This window comes from Petromyzon marinus, chromosome 10, assembly GCF_048934315.1.
Source record: "Petromyzon marinus isolate PM22_M1 ecotype Great Lakes invasive population chromosome 10, UKy_Petmar_22M1.pri1.0, whole genome shotgun sequence".
NCBI lineage: Eukaryota > Metazoa > Chordata > Hyperoartia > Petromyzontiformes > Petromyzontidae > Petromyzon > Petromyzon marinus.
Window position 1 is genome coordinate 2,940,731 of NC_133676.1, and position 19,692 is coordinate 2,960,422.

Genomic DNA, 19,692 nt, shown 5'->3' on the forward strand with positions numbered 1-19,692 from the left:
CATTGTTTTTTTTTGTGTTCATCCAGACGCTGGCCATTATCTGATTATGGCAGCTGCACATCAAACATTATTACTGATAAAACAAATCAAGCAAAAACCTACCGTTACACAATCAGTGCCAGACTGGCTCCATTAGCTTTGCCAATCATAGAGCGACACGCTTCACAGCCTTGGAAAATGGCTGCCATGCACACAAAATGTGACTGATAAAGCTACGTATATAATAATAATATTAATAATCTACAGCATTGTAAATCCACTGCTGCATAATACCTTACCATGATGTGCCAGTCATTGGGATGTTTGACCACACTTTACCACGCCAGTCAGCGCGGATTAAAACAAAACTATATATTTTTTTATTTACCAGGTAATGCCCATTTAGCCATATAGTTATTTTTCATAAGCGACATGGCCACAAATTATAGCTGAACGAAGTGGCTCATCATGTGAAAATGTACAGCAGTCAAATCCTCTTAACACACGTTTCTAAATGTGGAGGCAAAAACCGGAGGACCCAGAGAAAAATCAATGCGATCACGGGGAGAACATGAAAACTCCAAATATACAGGCGTTAGGGTCAAGATGGAACCCACGACTTACTGCATACCAGGCGTGGGAGTAAACATCTTGTCAACGTGGGTTAGTGATAGAGGAATCGAACTCAGGTTTTCAGGTTCGGGGAGCAGAGGTGCTAACCAACGCACCACTGCTTCATGCACACGTAAATGTCTATTCTTAGCTCTTTCGGTAAAGTCACGTTATTATTTTATTGTTTCCCTTCAACGTGACTTTACCGAAAGAGCTAAGAATATGAATTACTGCAGTCACGAAAGCTTTAAATCAAAAAGTAAATGTATGTGCACATTATATTCCCAAGTGCATAAGGAGCAGCATATCAAAATAACCTGTGCGAAATACCATCGTGGGGTTTTACTGCCGCATTTCACGAGATGTAAGCATCTACGCGAGTCCCGCGCGGGCGACAGTGGTTTCTACAGCGGGGTGAGGGACAGCGGCGGACAGGGCCATGAGAGAGGGGCCCAGACGCACGGGGGCTCCTGCTGGGCACAGGCGAGAGTTCCCTGGGGGCAGCCGGGTCCTCTGCTCCGTGTGCCCGCGCGCCGTTCCACACATTCCCGATCCATTGTTGACGTGCCGTGCTAAGGATATCGGTAAAGTTGGCCAAAAGCGGTTGTATATTTTTAGTTTGGAGCCAGAAAGGGAAATAAATGGGCGTGGGGGAGCCGCGAGCGCATAACAAAGCCACCCGACGCGCCCAACCCGATTTTACTCAAAATATCATCGATGACATCGCAAGCGCATATCCAAGAGCAGTAATTTAAACAAACATCCCACCAGATGGAAATGTACAAACCTCCCTTTCACATTGCAAAATACCCTTTTTAGAACCGTGCACACGGCAGATAGAGTACAGCAAATACAGAGAAGCTGAGAAAATACACATTGATGCTCGGCATGCGCACTTCACTCTATATTCAGAGAGTTTAACCATATGTGCCATGGGCTTGGACAATTGTATAAATACACATTCAGGCTGCGGACATTCATCAGCGCCCACTCTCCACGCCGCTGCTGGAATACAGAAACTGGCAAAGACTGATCTGCAGGTTTAACAAAAATCTATTTTTGCAAAAAATCGGCTTCCTGTTATGAAAAAAATAATAAGCTGCGTACACAGAGATTATACCCGTGTGCGCCCGACAAAGATGAATGTTTTTTTATAAAGGCATTTTAAGTTTAGGTACAATGTCACACTCATCAGTTCAATTTCCAACACCCGTATAAATGAATCATCCTGTCCGATGCTGAAGCGTGTTGCGAAACCCCTGCATTAATGTGGGATTGCAAAACAATACCACTATGATGTTTAGGATAGCCGTGTTCGTCCTCTTCTGTATGTACACAGCCTTTTGACCACCACTCTTTGTGATGGAGAGTGGTGTAACAGTGATTAGCACACCTCATTATGAACCCATCGATCTGAGTTTGATTCCCAGCCACAGCTTATATCAGTGGCGAGTTATACGTGACCTGGTTCTGGGCCATACCTAACCAGTGTGGTGAAGTATGGTCAGAAACCCCCCCTTATAACCCACAAGGCATAGGGAGTCCTATATCCAGCTGTGGATTGACAAAGACCTGTAAATATGTCTTTAATTACACTGCTTATGTATGGCATAGTGGATTCATACAGAGAGTCGTTATCGCATGGGAGATAGCTGGAGAGTTGAGGCCAGGTCTGTGTATGGAAATGCTCTATGCGCCTGCCATGCTGGTCGTGACACCCACAGGGGAATCGCCAGGCCTGTCGTACATTGTAACCGACTCGCCCCCAAGTCACTGTGCTCCTTATCTCAGTGGCTTCCACCGGCTGATAACGCCACAGCCTAAACATGCTTGATGATGATTGGGGATTGTTTGGACATACTTCACTACATTGGTCAGTGTGGATTGGTGAAGTCGAGACGGGGGAGGGGGTAGGTTAGGACCGCTTGAGATGTTTCTCTGCTTTTGGCCGGAAATCAATTGCAGGTCGTCCCAGTTCACGGTACAGCTAAATTCTGCGCCGCTGCTCCGCCTCTACAGGGTCACAAAATAAACAAAGATAGAGCTGTAATTGTTCCTATTTCGTATTGCTAATGTAATTTATCTGTGTGTGGATTAAACTGCAGTTTATGACTGGTGAAGCAAATCTGAAAGTGTTATGACTAAGATATTTTCAATGCAATGGCCTAATCAGCAACTGGTGACACAATGAAAGCGGCACCTTATTTTAGACCCCATGAGGGATGCCTAAATAAAGAACTAATCACAGTGTTATTATTAATTCATTATTATTATATGGGCACACTGCTGTGATAGCTACTGGGGGGCACTGATGCGATTTTCATTTGGACTCATGTTCAAGCACGCAAGGCTCCTTCATTCGGCATCAACACTAACTGTTCGGAGCATTTACAAGGACTCATGTCGAATATGTACCCACGTGGGTTCCAATAATGTTTCATAATAATACGTGGTATCGTTCCAAGTTCCACCTTGAAAGTTACAGAGATCTGATTTTTTTTATTTAAGAAAATGATTCCATCAGCCGTGTAATTCCTGGCAAACCAAGACCAGCGCTCTACAGTTTTTAAAACACGTGGCAGACCAAAAGGGCCCATCTGTAGCCCTCCAAGCTGTGTTACTCAAATTCGCTGCACGCGAGACAGAAGTTCTAATCTTGGAAAGTGTGGAGCAGCGTGGACAACACCGCGCCCCGTCGCACACGCTCTCGTGAGTATCCCAGAGCTAGAGACGATGGCCTTTGGTGACCTTTAGTGAATATACATCACTCAATGTAATTGAGCCTCACACGAGGTCACTGTCAACTTGTGGTTTTGGAGTTGCACGGTGATTGAGCTGTGGCTTTGTTTTCATTAATCCACGAACCGCCATATGATCACTCACGGCTAAGACAGAGACCGCAGCAATGCAGGGAATCACTCGGCAAACGAATATGTTGCACATTCGCTCCACGGATTCATACAGATTTTTTTTTTCCGGTGCAGCAGCAGCAATACCCCAACTTGTATGAAAACAATCTGGTAATAATCTTCATGTAACACTCACGCGAAGTGAGATATATGCAGTTCTTGTGCTTGAGGTGGAGAGCGAGCAATGGTGCGCAGATCGCATTCTTTACTGGCAGCGGTGAGCTTGCGGTGAGAAAGACGAGCAGGGAAACGTGGCCACAAATGCAAGTCCGTGCTTGCTCCTGCGAGCACCGTGGCCTCTTAGGGTTCTTCATTGTACCCCCCCCCCCACCACCGCTAACGCTTCTCTCGCTCACTGAATCCACCGGCCCTCATCGACTACAGAATCCCATTCCATTCGCCAAAGGTTCCGCCGGGATCTCTGAATAAGGTCGCAAAAAAATACGATGCGATCAATAGGTGGAAATGAAAAAGTCAATCTCGTTAGTCCTGGCTCGAACAGGTACTTTGCCCGGCATTGGCGTGACCTTGGTACGGGGTCAAAGGGGACCCCCGGTGACTGGACGGGGGCCAACGAGGACATGCATTGACACTCCGCTGTGCTAATGCTGTGCACGTGAAAGCCCACGAGTGTGCGAATTTCGACGGATTGTCGCGTGTGTACACAGCTAAGGATTACGTACAAGTGCGTTTATTCAGCGTGTGATCTCAATACACATTGTAAAAGTCATAGCTACGCAATCGGCTCCAGAGTTACCAAACACACTTCCCTCCCCATTCGTCCTCCCCATCCCATCAACCCATCCGTCCGCGTATTTATTTTCCACGAGCAGCGGCCAAGGGGGTTGCGTTGTTACGCGCGCGCGCCGAGAGATGGGGAATGTAACCCACCTTGGCGCACCACTCCCGTCGAAGGGACCTCGCTGCACGGCAGCACGCGCTCATCATGACCGCGAGGGAGCCCTCACCCCCCGACCCTCTCGGAGGAACGTCCTGCGGGGACACACGGGCGGTCGCAGCCTCACTCAGAACTTGCTTCCAGAGGTTACTCATTACACATTGCAATGCAATGCGCGCACACACACACGCGCATATATGTGATGTGCACAGTGAAGACGGTCAGCGCACACGTAACCCAGGTCACCCCCTCGAGTTTCAATGGGTTCGTTTCATCTGCTGGTTAAATGAAGGTGACTGACATAAATCCACGAGCAACGTTGCCTTTTCATAAGATTGGTTGTGAACTATAGTACCAGGAGATGAAACAAGTATCCCTGAAGACAACATTGAAACAAAGTCTGACTTATAAAGGTGTCCTGAGATATACAATACGTTTGACTTCAACTCATACAGCAAAACCAGAGCACGAATAACCACACACACACACGTACGGTTGTACTCTGCTGGCCACTCACGGTGCTTAGAGCATCTCCATCTCGCTCCTCGGCTCGCACGCGAGTCTCAGCAGGCGTGCCGCCCGCGTGATGTTTCCCTTCGGTGGTCACCCGGCCACCACCCACCGCCTCCTCCAACCCCCCCCCCCCACCCCCCATCTGCCGCATGAGCCTCCTGAGTGGTGACCTGAAGTTATTGGGCGGCTGCTGCTGCCCTCCCCTCTACCTCCACTCGGAAGCATCCCACTGAGATTGGACGCTTGTGGAAATCTGGAATCCTCCCCAGCATGCCTCATTGCTCCCACGCTGTTGGCTAAGTGAAGGCATTGAATTGCTTGTCAAAAGCGTGCAGTTTCCTCCCCGCTGAATACATCACGTGTACAAAATATATATTTATTTTACTTAAGAAACACGGTTACAATTTTTAACACACTGCATTCAATCTTTTGGAATTCTGTAAAGGCAGTGCGGTCTAATGGGTAAACTGCGGAACCAACTTGCACACATTCTGCGGAGACTTTGAGAAGCGCGGGTGGCATCCCTGTAACAATATTTTGGATAGGTGACGACACAGTTGCACAAACACGGACACAAGACCCTCGCCAGTTGGTCCCTTCCACGCGACTTCCTGTGGTGACAAAGCCAAGACACGTGTCACTCTCGTCAAACGCATGAAGAATGCTCGTCTTTTTTTTTACAATTTTTAAAGACGCTCGTGTGAACGTGACTTCGCATTTCGCATTTGCCATTCGGCAGCGCTACACGGACGGTGCAGTCTCGTATCTCAGAGGCCAAGGCGTCTGCAAAGCGCACCCCCTTAACTCTTAAAAAGAGGACGTTTAATGTAAAAGCAAAACACGAAAAAAAATGAATTGCTCGTTTGAAGTGTTATCTTGACTGGGCCACCACAGGTGTGAATCCTGGCATTAATGAGGTTGAAAGGCATTGCTGCGATGTAATTTGACACCAGGGTGCACATCGGGTTTCAAAAACACCTCCACAAATGAATTTCTGGCACCAAATAAAAGAGGCAAATGACTGTATGAATCTCACACATTAAAATGCGATGCTCGGGAGTTTTGCACCGCATTCAAAATATAATGGGAACGGAGCTGTGAAGTGGATGGCATGGGGGCTTAGTCGCTTTACCATTATGTGAGGCTCAATTAAAGAAAGCCTCAAATATAGGCGTGCTTGGCTGGGTTTTCCCACAGCGTGAAGTTACAGCACCACACGCAACTCACGGCCACACCGTCCTCACAGGGCCCCGGCCGAGGCCTCAAAGCAAACGGCGCCGCTCGTCAGAGCCGCTGAGCGCTGCCGCAACGCTTGCGGGCTCGCATGCTGCGAGCCTATTCCCCCCTGGGTTACTCATTGCTCTTTCACTTCTCGAGTGTCTGAGGGTGGTGTTGATGAGGCGGGGCTGTGCCAGGGGCTGTGCAGGCTCATGTGGGTGGGGGTGTGCAGGGATGGCAGATGTTTGTCAGACCCAAATCTTCGACTCAAAGTCTTTATCAGAAGTACCACCCAGGCCGCACTTTAGCCGAATCCATAGCTGGCTTAATTATTTATGAGGTTGGAACGGCGACACCAATAATGTGAAGAAAATAACAAGCCAGTAAACATGCAATGTTGAGCCAACATTGATTGGTGTCTGGTGTTGACCGTTGGCCCAACGTTCCACATTTAGTGGGAAGAAACCCGTCATGAGGGGAAGTCAGGTAAGGAGATGCTCACCTGCAAAAGTTGTTTAAACTGACAATGGAAGATTGTTTCTGAAAAATTAGATTGCAGAAAATGTACAATCTCGATTTTTTTTCCCAGATGGAATTGTTTATATAATAACCAGTGTAACATAATTACAGGAAATCATTCAATAGCTTAATCGAAAAAGGGCTGCATTAAAAACAAAAAAATGTTAACTTATGACAAGTAAATGCGCTTGGGCAAGACACGTTGCTGGAAGGGGACGATAGCCACCGAGTCGACATTGGTGATGGAGTGGCGGCCAAAGGATGAAAAACTTGGCCGAGGTGCCCGCGGTAAAGAAGAAGCGACGCTGAGGGCAGCTCGCGCGCAGGAGCCACGCGTATTGCTTCGTCGCAAGACCGGTGGGGGGAGGGGAGACAACTTGGGGTCTTCAATCGGCAGCGGATAAATCATGGCCGGTGACGATCAATGATGATGGTCGCTTCACTGCGTGCGCCTATTTTAAATAAACCTGCAATGATTGCATCAACCCCCCGTTAACTTTTTGACAAAGGCTTAGCTGCAAATGTGCACTTTCCAAAGTGCCTTAGCAAGTCATGTCATCGGGACGATAATGGACGTTTCTGAAATACTTGCTCAATAAATGTATTAGTGAAAAAGACAGCACAGTGCAATTAGGGAAGGGAATTCGGCATGCACAAAGTAAGAATGGATCACAGAGTGAGAATGTATAGAAAATCTTTATTTTTACTGCAAAAACATTTTCGTCAAAACCAACTACCCTGTCTGAAAATCACGCTCACAGGGTCAATGAACGCTTGCGGTCGGTAATTGTGAACAATTACAGCTACTGCCAGTCACTGCTCACGCTGGAGTTTCTCACTGGGGCCGAGCGAATCCAAGTCGCTGGAGATATTCCCACCTTTGCTACTCGCATCCGCAAGATGACACAGTTGTCTGCGCGATCATGACACAACTTGCCGAAGCAACGCGCGCTGCACGCTGCGACGTTCGTCTTACCGCGCGTGGAATGCATTGTCCATGAAACATTAAGTGTGCATCTTACTGAGTGCGTAACTGCTAAAGCCAAGAAGGCATCGTCGGTGAGTGTGTGTGTTCAACTCCACCGCACTCCAGCCTGGTGCAACACCACACAGCAGCAATTGTCATTTTGTCCGTGGTCATTCTAACTAAATATACTCACTAGATTTTATTTTACCAGGTAAGGTCCACTGAGCTATATAGTTCTTTTTCAGAAGCGACCTGGCCACAACTGGAAGCTGAACAGAGCGGCTTATTACATGGGAATTTACAGCAGCCAAATACTCTAAACGCATGTTTCTAATAGTGGGGGGGGAAAAGCAGTGGACCACGCGACCACGGGGAGAACATGCAAACTTCGAATATACAGGCATCAGAGTCGGGATCGAATCCATGACCTTCTGTATACCAGGCGAGGTAGTTAACATCTCACCACCGTGGTGCCCAAACAACACACGTTCAAACCACACACACATGCGCGAGAAAGGTAAAAAAAAAAACCCTACATTCTTGACAAGGATATTCAATTCATGCTAATTTTCAAATGTATTTGTTAAGCTTTTCAAATAAGCCTCGCTCATTAATATATTCGTTGGCAATGGGATATAAGATACAGACACTGGGCAGGCGGAGTATGGGAGGGGTCGAGCCACTTTGCAAAAGCCCTGCGGTGGATCTGGTGCCCTCGGAGTGGCTCGCCGTGCTACGGCGCTACGCGAATCGTAGTTTTGCCACAAATCTCACTCTCACAATGTTTTGATCGCCTCCTTTGCTTGCCTCGTAAAAAGCACAGGTTTAAACGATCCTATTTACTCCAAACATAACAATCGGCGAAAATGCAGATGTAGCCTTACATAAGAGGATGAGTCTGAAATAAATATAAATAAATAGGGAACCCAAAAGGCGCCGCTCTTTGTCCAGCTGTGGCCGCAAGTCACCAGCACCGCTTGAGCATGCCGGGTGCCTCGCTCTCAGCGGGGGTCACGTCGCTCTCCCTGACGGTCGCCGGCGGCTCGCACGCCAAGTCCCTGATCATCGCTTCCAGTTCCTTTCTCGCTTTCTTCTTTTTCTTCTTCACTTTGCTCAGTTTCTGGGCTGGAGAGCTCGCTGCAGGGAGGTCGCCACCGGGTTGATGAGGAGCTTTGCCAACATACGCCGCCGGCGGGGGAGACTGGTGCTCCTGGTCGCGCGCCAAGTTTCTGGGCTCTTCCCCGGAGAAACAGTCGCTGAAGGACTCCGCTTGGGACGCGTGCGAGTGAACCATCACATCCACGGAGCTGACGTTTTGCGGGGCGACCAACAGCAACCCACCGCCGGGAGCCTGCTCCTCTGCGGGATCGCTAAGGAAGTCCACGCAATCCTCCAGGAACGAGGGATCGTCGAAGGTAGGAATGAGTGTGGCGTGAGACCTCTTCAACTTGCGCGGCTTGTTCTGGTGCGCCGCGACGGGCCTCCGCTGACGCTCCTTTGCCGGGGCTTCTGGAGATCTTGACGATGCGGTCTTCTCACCAAGTCTCCCACCAGGGAGCAGAGGCGAAGCAGCCACATTAGCACTCGTCGTTGCAACGGCACCATTTTGGGCAGAGACCCCGTGTTTTTGTTTTGAGCCTGCCGCTGCCGGCTCTGCATGACTTTGTCCTTCAAGTCGACTCCACTGTGAGTCCTCCGCAGAGAGATTTGACACAGCCGGGCTGACCTCCGGAGAATGGAGAGGGTGCCGCGCCTGACTAGTGTCAGAGTGTGCGAGACTGGAGGTGCTGCCACCGTGAAGGCCTCGGGAAATGCTTTGCGTGAGCTCGAGTTGATCGTTGGAGCAGGGGCTTTCCGCATGGCCCATAGGCTCCTCACCTAGCGCGCTCTCCTCACACAGCTGCAGCCTCTCGATGATCTCCAGCTCGAGCTGAGCCCTGGGCGGAAACAGAAGCCACAGCCACGTTACCACGCAGTGCGCCGACCTTGAGACGCTAACACCATCGTGAGTCAGATTAGAGGTGACGTAATTTTGTTCAACCACACCGGGAGAGGGAAAGAGAAACACAATTGTCATATAACAAACACAAATTAGACACAATATTTACAATGACGATAGGCCAAAGGGCTTGGGCAGGACACAGCGTCAGATGAGATTATGGCCGATGGACAAGACTGGCGACGAAACGCATCTAAGAGGGCGAATGCTGCAGACATGGAGCAATGGGATCAGTTGACGTGCAGGAGAGTGACATGGATGGGAGCAGCAATGGACCGTGATGGACGGTGGCGGTATGGAGTGGCTTTCACCCAGCAGTGGATTGACAACAACCGATGGCGATACTTAACAAAGACCGCGGAAGAGCAGCCAGCTCCCCGTCATTACCCGGGGATCTGCGTGGTGAAGTATGAAGGGTAAGTTTCAGCATCGCGATGAAGGACGACATTTCCGCGGGGCTGGGGCCGGCGGCCGTACCTGAGAACGTGCTCCTTGTGCAGGAAGTCGGCGTCCCTCTCGCCGTGACGCCACTGCTGCAGTAGATCCCCAAGCTGCGGACAGTCGCGCTCCAGGCCCTGCTCCAGCTCCCGCTCCAGATCCAGCGCCGCCAGCTGGTAAACACGAATGGCATGCGGCGTTCGTCGCTTGCCGAGTGAATGCGCCAAGCGGCCACGGCAATGCACCGGGGCAGCCCCGGTGTGCGTACGTGCACTGCAGGTTTGTCAATCCACTGCTGGATGAGGGCCACCCCATGCCATGCAGGGCATGTGGTTTATTTGACCATATTTCACCACGTTCATGCATGCAGGTTAGTGAAGGCAGGACTTGTAGATGCGGGTACATAGCAGTACAGGTTAAATGTCTCTGCTTTTACATTAACAGGTTAAATGTCTTCACATTAACAGGTTAAATGCCTTCACATTAACAGGTTAAATGTCTTTACATTAACAGGTTAAATGTCTTCACATTAACAGGTTAAATGTCTTCACATTAACAGGTTAAATGTCTTCACATTAACAGGTTAAATGTCTTCATATTAACAGGTTAAATGTCTTTACATTAACAGGTTAAATGTCTTCACATTAACAGGTTAAATGTCTTCACATTAACAGGTTAAATGTCTCACTAACACAGCCACCGTTGCTCGTTTTCCTCGTCGTGGAGGTAGCTCTCCGATCTTACATTGACATGCAAATCTCTCACTTTATCATCACTAGCCCCGCCCACTTCGCTTATGACCCTTGGGCTACACCCATTTCAAACCTTTAAAACAGTCTGCCTCAGCAGCTTTCCCACTATTTTTCCCCTGATGACGATTGCTTGCGCTGCGATCGAAACGTCGGAGTTTTTTGTTTGTTATTTGTTTGTTATTTTCTTTGAACCTATCTACGCGACTTCACCGAAAGACCCAAGAATAAAAGTACAGTACACTACAACAAAAGTGGATTATGCTGCCCTGACTTCTACCGCACATCCAAATAACTCGGCAGTCGAGAACAATTTTACGTGCATGGTGTCCGCCTGTTAAAGGCTCTAATCTGCTGAGCTTCGCGTTTGACATAAGATGGAGATCAGACTCATAGGTGCACATAGGAGAAAAATGACATCTTTAGATGCCACTCACTTATTTCAATTGCACGGCGCCCTGAGATTTTTTTTGTGAAAGGCGCCTTACAAGTACAGATAACTATTATTCCAGGTAATTATATGGGGCCCACTTGTTGTGTACGTTATAAAATGTACCACAATTATGCGGGGGCGTAACGATCCTTGTGCTCATGCCGCTTTGCGTTGAATGGTGTGCGTAATAATGAATTACTTTACTTTCGTACATGTTATATGTATTGGTGTTCGCGCGACGCCTGCAGCCACTGGAGGCTGCTACACTCACCACAATATAAATGAAAAAAAAAACATTGAATTGACTCACGACCCTGCATTACGACAAATCATCAAAGTTGAGGGGGGTAGAACTGCTCTAGCCGTGCCTTCCGATTTTAACCAGCCTTGGTGGATGTTCACGGCTCTCTAACCGAAGCACGGCTCATGATAACTGATATTTTCAGCGAGCAACACTCCACTTCGGCTTCAAAGAACACAACCGCGAGCTTCGGCGCTGCAACAATGGCGTGAATATGATGGATGGCTCTCAAGGGAAACTCATACCATGAGACATCACACATCCCCGCAGAGTGTTTTCATTTTTCACGAAGCCAGAAAGGGAAGGGAAGCAGACGTATCACGTGTACATTAATATCGGTACGCCTTCACCATTGACCACCACTCGCCTGTTGAGACCAGAGGCTATCCAACTTAGTTACCGCCCAACGCCTTGATATCCGAACACGAGATACGACTCATAACGCCCCCGCCAAGCCCCGCTCGACGCTTCCCAATTCCGGTGGTTTATGTGAAGGGCGCGTGTGCGGTCAAGTGGCTGAGCGCAGCACCTGTGCGCATTTGTTGAACTGCCAACGCAGTGGCGTGTGGAACGTTTGTGATCCAAGGTGCCCCGGAGTGGATTTGATTTATTGGGCTTGTGATTATTTCTGACAGCCATGTAACTCTGTTGAATTCGATACGTTTTGGTTGCATCGCCCCGCTCTCCACTCACTTGCTTACACATGCATACACTTGCTGGTAACGTACAACAAGCATTACTTGGGAGTAATTTTATAATCATAAACAGCACTTTGGCAATGCACTGCTGGATGAAGGTTTCCCCACACAATGCCAGTCATGACAAGTTGTTTTGACCATACTACAGCCCGGCGACTTGAGTTCAATTCTCCAACGGCTAAGATCAGTGGCCCCCCCTTCACAAACGCGCGCTGACCAGCCTGGTGAAGTATGGTCAAACGTTACGTCAGTGTACATCTATTGGGTTTATAGGTTTCTACATTCATAAACGTATCATGTGTAAAATAAAAAGCTGGAACTCACTCTAAAGGAAATGGTAGGGGCACTTCATCGTTAATTCAATCTGCGTTAGTTAACTTTGTTTTCCCAGGTGAGTACTCGAGAGACAAGGATGAAATCCCGTTTGAATCTGAATCCGATCCTGATAAAGATTCTGATTCACCGAGGCGACTAAAACCGCTCACGTAAACACAAGAACAACGGCGAAGCACAGAGCAACGACAGCGGAGGCAACCAAAGAGAAAGCAGTGCACAAACATCCGCTGTGCAGACGAAATGGACACGGTGTACGACTTGGCCAAGCACAGGCACCCCCTCGATTTACAAAAGGAATGCGTTCTTCAAAAAACACACGCGTAAAGCGAAAGTTCTTAAATCGGAATGGCTTTTCCCGTTCATTTCATACTAAAAATTAGTCATTCCAACTTTACTCCAAACCTAAAAATATAATACACCTATACCACTTTTCACGATACAAAACATAATAAATCACATAGATATTAAAACGATTTAATCATAAGAATTAATTTCAGACAAAAATGATTCACTTTTTCAGGATAAGTCACCAAAAGATCTACATGTTGGAATAACTCGGAAAGGCGATGTGGAGGCATTAATTTTGCACTGTAGGGATGCCGTGACGCTGGAGCGGATGGATGGTGCAGCCTCCCGGGTGCTTCTCGTTTGATGATCTTATGGTGTGTGCCGTGTGACATTCGTTCACATGCAAATTCGATTGTGTTAATGGAAAAATGGCCATCATTTGTCAATTGCGTGAATGTGAAATTTCGTAAACCTGCATTAAATTTCCTGGAATGAAAGTTGAATCACACAATGTAGGTTTAAGAACCAGTCAGAGTGAAATTAACTTACCGAATCATCAACACGGATTCAGGGTGAATATTTCACGAGTGTGTAAGCAGACAGGGGATGTGTGCGTGAGCTGCCCCCCATGCCGGCGCTGGGACGCGGTGCACCCTGGGTAAACCTGAGAGCCGTGAGCGCAGGAGCCCTCGGAGGCCGAGTTGTAGGCGTTGTCCTCGTCCAGGTAGTTGGAAGGCTTCGGCTGCAGCGAGTGGTGGAGGCTGTTTGTGAGCGCGTTCATGCGGAACAGCAGCTCGTCCACCTGGCCCTCAAACTCCTCCAGCATGAGGCCCTACACGGGCACACATGCACACGCACGCAAAAAAAAACAAAGACAAATATCCCGCACATAGCCTTAACAGACTGTTGGGGCAAGTGCTGTTAGCGAGCAACTTTGAAGGCTGGCATGGCATACGAGGGGGTGGGTGGCCAACACCACGCCCGGCCGCCTTTGTCTCCCAAGTGGCGATGTTTACACACCGCACCAGGTACTCATTTGAGGCTGAGTCGACGTAGGGGAGGCCCAGGACTGGTTAAGATAATTGTCACTGGTGTTGGCCGTGAGCGGGAATCGAACCTGGGTTGCCAGGTTCGTAGCAGAGCAGCACGCTAACCGCTACACTACCGCTCCCCACAAAACACGCAAACACACACACACACATGCAAGCACACACACGCGAGCACACGCACGCGCACAGGATGAGACCGCACGGTTACTCCACTTACGCGCAGGGGTTGAATATAACGTCAAAAACAACGAAGAACAACAGTGGCTATCATTTGCCACCAGGTGGTGGTGATGCCATCATGGCGCTTGTTCCAGGGTAGGTGCACTGTGAGGCAATGTGAAGTGAAAGGCTCATTAGCAGAAGGGTCATGGGACAAGCCCAGGTGTCATGGTGTAATGGACCAAGATGACTAGCACGTGCACAACCTGTGCTGCCCGCTGTGCCAACTTGCTGCGTTGAAGCCACCTGGCGCTCTGTCCATGTACCGAGTGAGCATTGCTGCTTCAACCACATCAAAGGCAAAGATTTCCCGCGTAGCCTATGTCGAGAGTTGTTTCCTGCAAGTACTTTTTGTGAGCACCTATTGAGGCCAGTACAGCACACGACGGGGTGGTGTGGCTAGAATCAGACCTGGCCACCTTTGTCTTCCCAGGGCTGATGCTTACACACTTGCACCAGATGCTTATTTATGGCTGTGGACCAATTCAGATTATGTCACCGATGATGGCCAAGGCCGTCAATCGAACTCAGGCCACCGCAATTCATAGCGGAGCATGCGCCACCTCTCCAACCATTTATAAAAAAAATACGCACACGCAAGAACGCGACACGGACACGTGCACCGGAGTGACAGGGGGCATCACAAAGACACTCAGCAGGATGCGAGCCCCACCGGCGGAACGGGCGGCTCGTGATCCTGCAATGGAGCCCTTCGACCCAGCAGCACGGCGAGCTCACGCAGCAAGAACCCGGCCACGTCGCGTGGCCACACCACGTGCCTCCTCCGCAGGGCTGCGCGGCGAGCTCGTCGCATGACGGCTCGCAGGACGCTGTAGATCTGCACGCGACGTGGCCACGGGGAGAGTCACAGGGTGAGATACAGCTTCCAGCTCTGGAAGTTTAACTACCCGTCATCAATGGGCCATGGTCAATCCACGGCCTCCCAAAGGCGTCGCTATCTCTCGCGGTACTGCGACGTAGAAATCTACCCAGCACCTGCACGTGAGCAACGTAGCGACCTGCACATGAGCTCATTTCATCTCTGTATTTCTGAGCTCTCCATGTCAGTGTTTTCACCAACCTATACTTTACGACGTGATGCGAGTGATGCATTGCACTGAACTGCAATCGCTATTAGGTGCACATCGACTCTCGTGGAGACCCGTTGTCTCACGCAGAGACCCATACCATGCAATGTAACGGGATGTGAGTAACGGCTTTCATTTCACCGCAGTCACAATAAGACGACTTCTTAATTCCCCGCTCACGCGGTGGTTGAGCGCCTGAGTAAATCAGCCGAGCGAATGACGGCTGCGCGGTGAGTGTGGGGCGTCTCTCACAACGGCGATCCAGAGGAGACCCCCGGCGAGGAGGAACGTGACGTAGAACGCGGCGGCTCCCTCGGAGCGGGAGAGGGCCGAGACGTGGCGCGTGCCGCTGGCGCCCAGCGGGGTCAGCAGAAGTGTTTCCCAGGCCGACAGCAGATCCACGTAGGCGCGCGTCAACCTCCCGAAGCACACGTAGCCCAGGCTGGAGAAGGCCAGTAGCAGCAGTGCCAGGCACAGCTGGAACGAACACAGCGACGTGGTCTCTGTGATGCGGGCTAACCCAGACAACTTGAAGGCTCGTATTTGATAGAGCCGCCCTCCTTTATATCAGGGCGTCTCAGATAGCTTTGCGCTCAATATGGAACTTGCATCGCATGTCATCCCGACACATTTCAAAGGGCAAACCCGTTGGCAGCAGTCCCTGTGTGGCGCAAGGTGCCTCGGCACTTGGCCTGCAAGTGGCCATTGGTCTGCCAGCAGGGGGCGATGATTGCCCACGCGTGATCCCAATGAACTTCTGTACATCACTGGATCTCCCTTGCCAATATAAAAATATAAGAATAGGTTTTACCCTTTCTGGCAATAAAACAGGCGTTAAGATGTTAAAACACCAAACTGAAACCTTTTGCAAAGAATTATGCCTGCATTAACCACATATACCTGTGGTGAACATGCACGTCTGCACATTGGTTCAGCCTAAATGTCGCGGGTGCAGTCTTGCAGTGCAGTCTTGCAGCGCAGTGCTCGTGTGAGAAGAGGCGCTCACCACGAGCGGGGGGAGGTGTGTGCGCCCGAAGTTCAGGGGTGACAGACACACGGCCATGGGGCCCAAGCAGCGCAGCGCGTGCAGCGTCCGCACCAGCAGCAGGAAGAGCACCACTGCCGAGAGCCAGCGAGACGTCTGCGGGAGCACGGGGAGACCCCACGATGAGTTAAGGGTCACCATGGACTCCACTGGTCATGTGTTCACCGTGCGAGCATAGATGGCGACTTGCACGCAATTAACATCGACCTCTGGCAATGGAAGAAAAGCAAATGGTGCAGCAACGACCGCCGTTGAAAGCTGCCCTGATGCATTATGGTCTAAGGAGAGCGCCCAGGTAAGGCAGGGTGATACCACAGGTGTGCTCCGCTAGTAATGGCGCAGGTCACGCTTCTCACGTTGCCTGCTGTTCCATTCATTATGTGCAGAGGGTCTGCCCATTTATATTGTTCTAAACTCTACAATTTGGATTTAAATAGCATCTCAATGCAACTGCATTTCAAGACACTAACAATACATAGTACGACAACAGTTATACTGAAACGAGGACAATAGCGTTGCAGACATTACTAACTTATGCCATTCCTGTTAGCATAAATCTATCCAAACCCCGTTTGTAATATGACTCCACTGACAGTGCACGCTTGGCTTGCCACGGTTGCATATACGCAGGAGACATTCGCGGCTGTCAAATTAATCCCCGATGATGATGCGCTGGAAAGATGAGCGCCCGATGAATAAAACACAGAACCTGATCCCACGTGGCCAGAGGGCCCACGTCCACCGTTGCCTCCAGGAAGGTCACCTCCAGGTACTCGATCAGCGTCATTGCCACCACGAAGCGGTTCACGTAAACCGCAAAGTGGGCGAGCGCCACCACCACCATGCCGACCTGTGACCCACAGCAGAGCGTGGCGCGCGCGGTGAGGCGCCGCTCCAGACATGAGACGGCCCGCAGCTCACAGGAGGGAAGGCTAGGAATGGTCCGCAGTAACAACGAGCGGGTGATGTGAAGCTAAGAAGTTAAGGAGGGCTTCAGCCTGGACAGTGCTTTGATGGGTGGTCACCATGCACGGCACGTTGTTGTAGGCTGCTGTGGGTATACTCTGTCGGCAGCAGAGAGCGGTGCGGCAAAATCTATTATTGTACTGTAATTATATGCTCCCGTATCTCTGCACTCCACCTTCAACAACCCGCACTTACCAGCGCGGTGATGTACGGTCGAATAACCCCCACAACCCACATGGTGTGTAAAGACCCCCCCCCCCAAATCCAGCGGCGGATTAACAAGGGATACATTTAGGTTAAAAGGAGGGCAAAACATTTCGCCGTAAAGATTCAAACAAATCTACTGAGAGTCGAAATCACGGAGCTTCACTGACCTCCAGCCAGTTCCAGGGCTCGCAGCAGTGAGCCACGAGCCCACGGTCGCTCAGGCGGCACAGCTGCAGGTACAGCTGGAACAGGATGAGTACCAGGAACAGCAACTGCAAAGCGCGAGGCACAGGCGTCATCGCGCGCACACTCCTGGCCCATCTCGCAGCGCTGTTGCACAGGGGCACTCTCTGCCGCGCGAGCCATCGCGTTCATAAAGACATAACAATTAGTGGGCACGAGTATTGTAGTGGTTCGCAGCCCGTTTGCGTGCGAACTTCGCGAGGACAAATGCGCGATTGTCCGGGTGGCGGAGTACCTCGCAGGTCATGGTGGCGTAGTTGAGCGGTGTCCCGAGCTTGTAGAGGCGAGCAGACCATACGCCGATGCTAGGCCGCTCCCCTGGCAACGAGGGCACGCGCGCCAGCAGCGCTACGCTGACGAACAGCTGGGACGGCGGGCTGTAGAGTGCCAACTCCACCAGGACAGAGGCCCGAGAGGCCTGGTCCAGCCAGCCGGCCGCCCGCAGCCCGCTCAGCACCCCCAACGCCTCAGCACTGCGCGCAAAAAACAAACCGCGGGATTTGACTACGGGTGTCGTGACGGTTGAGCTCGCCGGCCGAGCCGGGCACGAAAGGACTTTCACAAACGATGAGCGGATCTCAACTCAAGGAAGGCAAACCTAATGTGACATTTGAAATTGGGACACATGTCAGTGATCGTTGTTGCAGCTCATGTTTGTACAGTACAGGTACAGTATGGTGGCATCCCGTCAGAGTTACCGAGTGCTGCCGAGGCTGATGGCTGCGGATGGGGACAGCTCCGCACAGCCCTGGACAAAAAAAAACAAATCGAACAAGACGTTCACTGGACCCGTCGAAAATAAACCCAAAGCCGTCGTCTATCAGCCTCAGCAAAGCCCGCACAGTCTGCACAGCCCGGTTCTGCTGTGTCTTAGATGCTGAAAAATGCTTTTTTAATTTGTTCTCAATAAGTTTCCAAAGATGCCGACGCAGGGTTCGCGAGTCTCACCGTGCAGTTCGAGCCGTCGATGTCCAGGCGCCTCACCGAGGGCTGGCCTACGAGGTGATAGTTCCCCTGCAGCGGCCCCACCTGCACAGGGGACACGCAGAGAGCCGCACGACGAGCTGGAGAAAGTGCCGGCCACCGCCTTCCTGCGCTCTTGACACCATGCAGCTCAGCCACTGTTATCCGTGCGCGGATTTTCGAGGTCGCTGAAAATCCTCGCACGCTGGTTTAATCATCATCTGCTCCTCACTTATCACAGCGCATGCGCTTCAGAAAGTAAACTGCTTGCTTAACAATAAAGCTCATATATTATGTTTTCACAACAAATCTACGCATGGAAACAATCAAAAGCTTTCCTAGCCTAATTAATATACATATTTTTTTACATTCTCTTTGCGGCACGATAGAAATGCAAATTGGGTTTGTTTATATAAGGTCACCAGTTGCTGTGGGTTTTGGGGCAGTAGGTGGCTAAATGGAGGCCTGGTGCAGACCTGCTCGGTGAGATTTGCACTTCGTTGCGTTTTACAGATATTCAAAATAAATGTGTTGCCGTCCAACTGGAGCCCCTCATCTCCTCGTTTAAAAAGGGCAACAGACGCATTTTTGCTCTATCTGGGTCATCTCTCATGCCCTCCCGTTACCCCTAGATGATCAGGAGTTGACTGTCACCGGTTAGTACGGCACCGACCAACAACCACGTCAAACCGCAGCTGCGGCTAGATTTGGACTCCGTCACATCGCTCTGCGCTACCCGCCACCGCGTGCGGCGTTGCGTCCCTGCGGAGCGTTAATGGCGGAGCACGACGCCTCGTGGGGGAGATGTTGCCGCGGCCGGGATGTGGTCGAGTGTGGGGTTGGTGGGGGGGGGGGGGTGGGGCCTTGCGCCCGGGGCAAACCTCCCGGCTCCCCGCGGGCGGTGGCGCTTCGCCGCCGTTGGTGCCGCCCGCCGCATACAGCGAGTCCACCATGGCCGCCTCACTCCAGCGCCACCACTCATCAGCCGTGCGCACGCCCAAGAACGAGGTCTCAGCACTCCTGAAGGGAAAGGCCGTGGAGGAGGCCGGCTCAGA

General features: G+C 50.6%; 2 protein-coding genes across 2 annotated transcripts in view; both read right to left on the minus strand.

Annotated features, from left to right (window-relative positions):
- LOC116941107 (tensin-3-like) overlaps positions 1 to 4,991 on the minus strand; it is a 91,275-nt gene extending 86,284 nt beyond the window's left edge. Inside the window, exons 1-2 of the mRNA XM_032951747.2 lie at positions 4,916 to 4,991; positions 4,392 to 4,493 (exon numbers count right to left, since the gene is read on the minus strand). Coding sequence (XP_032807638.2) covers positions 4,392 to 4,448 — 57 coding nt within the window. The 5' untranslated portion in view covers positions 4,449 to 4,493; positions 4,916 to 4,991. The remainder of the gene's footprint in view (positions 1 to 4,391; positions 4,494 to 4,915) is intronic.
- A 2,334-nt stretch (positions 4,992 to 7,325) lies between these two features.
- Positions 7,326 to 19,692, minus strand: part of LOC116941105 (polycystin-1-like protein 1) — a 36,453-nt gene continuing 24,086 nt past the window's right edge. Inside the window, exons 33-44 of the mRNA XM_032951745.2 lie at positions 19,519 to 19,657; positions 18,623 to 18,703; positions 18,373 to 18,422; positions 17,910 to 18,147; positions 17,599 to 17,703; positions 16,968 to 17,108; positions 16,220 to 16,354; positions 15,466 to 15,690; positions 14,799 to 14,963; positions 13,522 to 13,689; positions 10,092 to 10,225; positions 7,326 to 9,552 (exon numbers count right to left, since the gene is read on the minus strand). Coding sequence (XP_032807636.2) covers positions 8,580 to 9,552; positions 10,092 to 10,225; positions 13,522 to 13,689; positions 14,799 to 14,963; positions 15,466 to 15,690; positions 16,220 to 16,354; positions 16,968 to 17,108; positions 17,599 to 17,703; positions 17,910 to 18,147; positions 18,373 to 18,422; positions 18,623 to 18,703; positions 19,519 to 19,657 — 2,554 coding nt within the window. The 3' untranslated portion in view covers positions 7,326 to 8,579. The remainder of the gene's footprint in view (positions 9,553 to 10,091; positions 10,226 to 13,521; positions 13,690 to 14,798; positions 14,964 to 15,465; positions 15,691 to 16,219; positions 16,355 to 16,967; positions 17,109 to 17,598; positions 17,704 to 17,909; positions 18,148 to 18,372; positions 18,423 to 18,622; positions 18,704 to 19,518; positions 19,658 to 19,692) is intronic.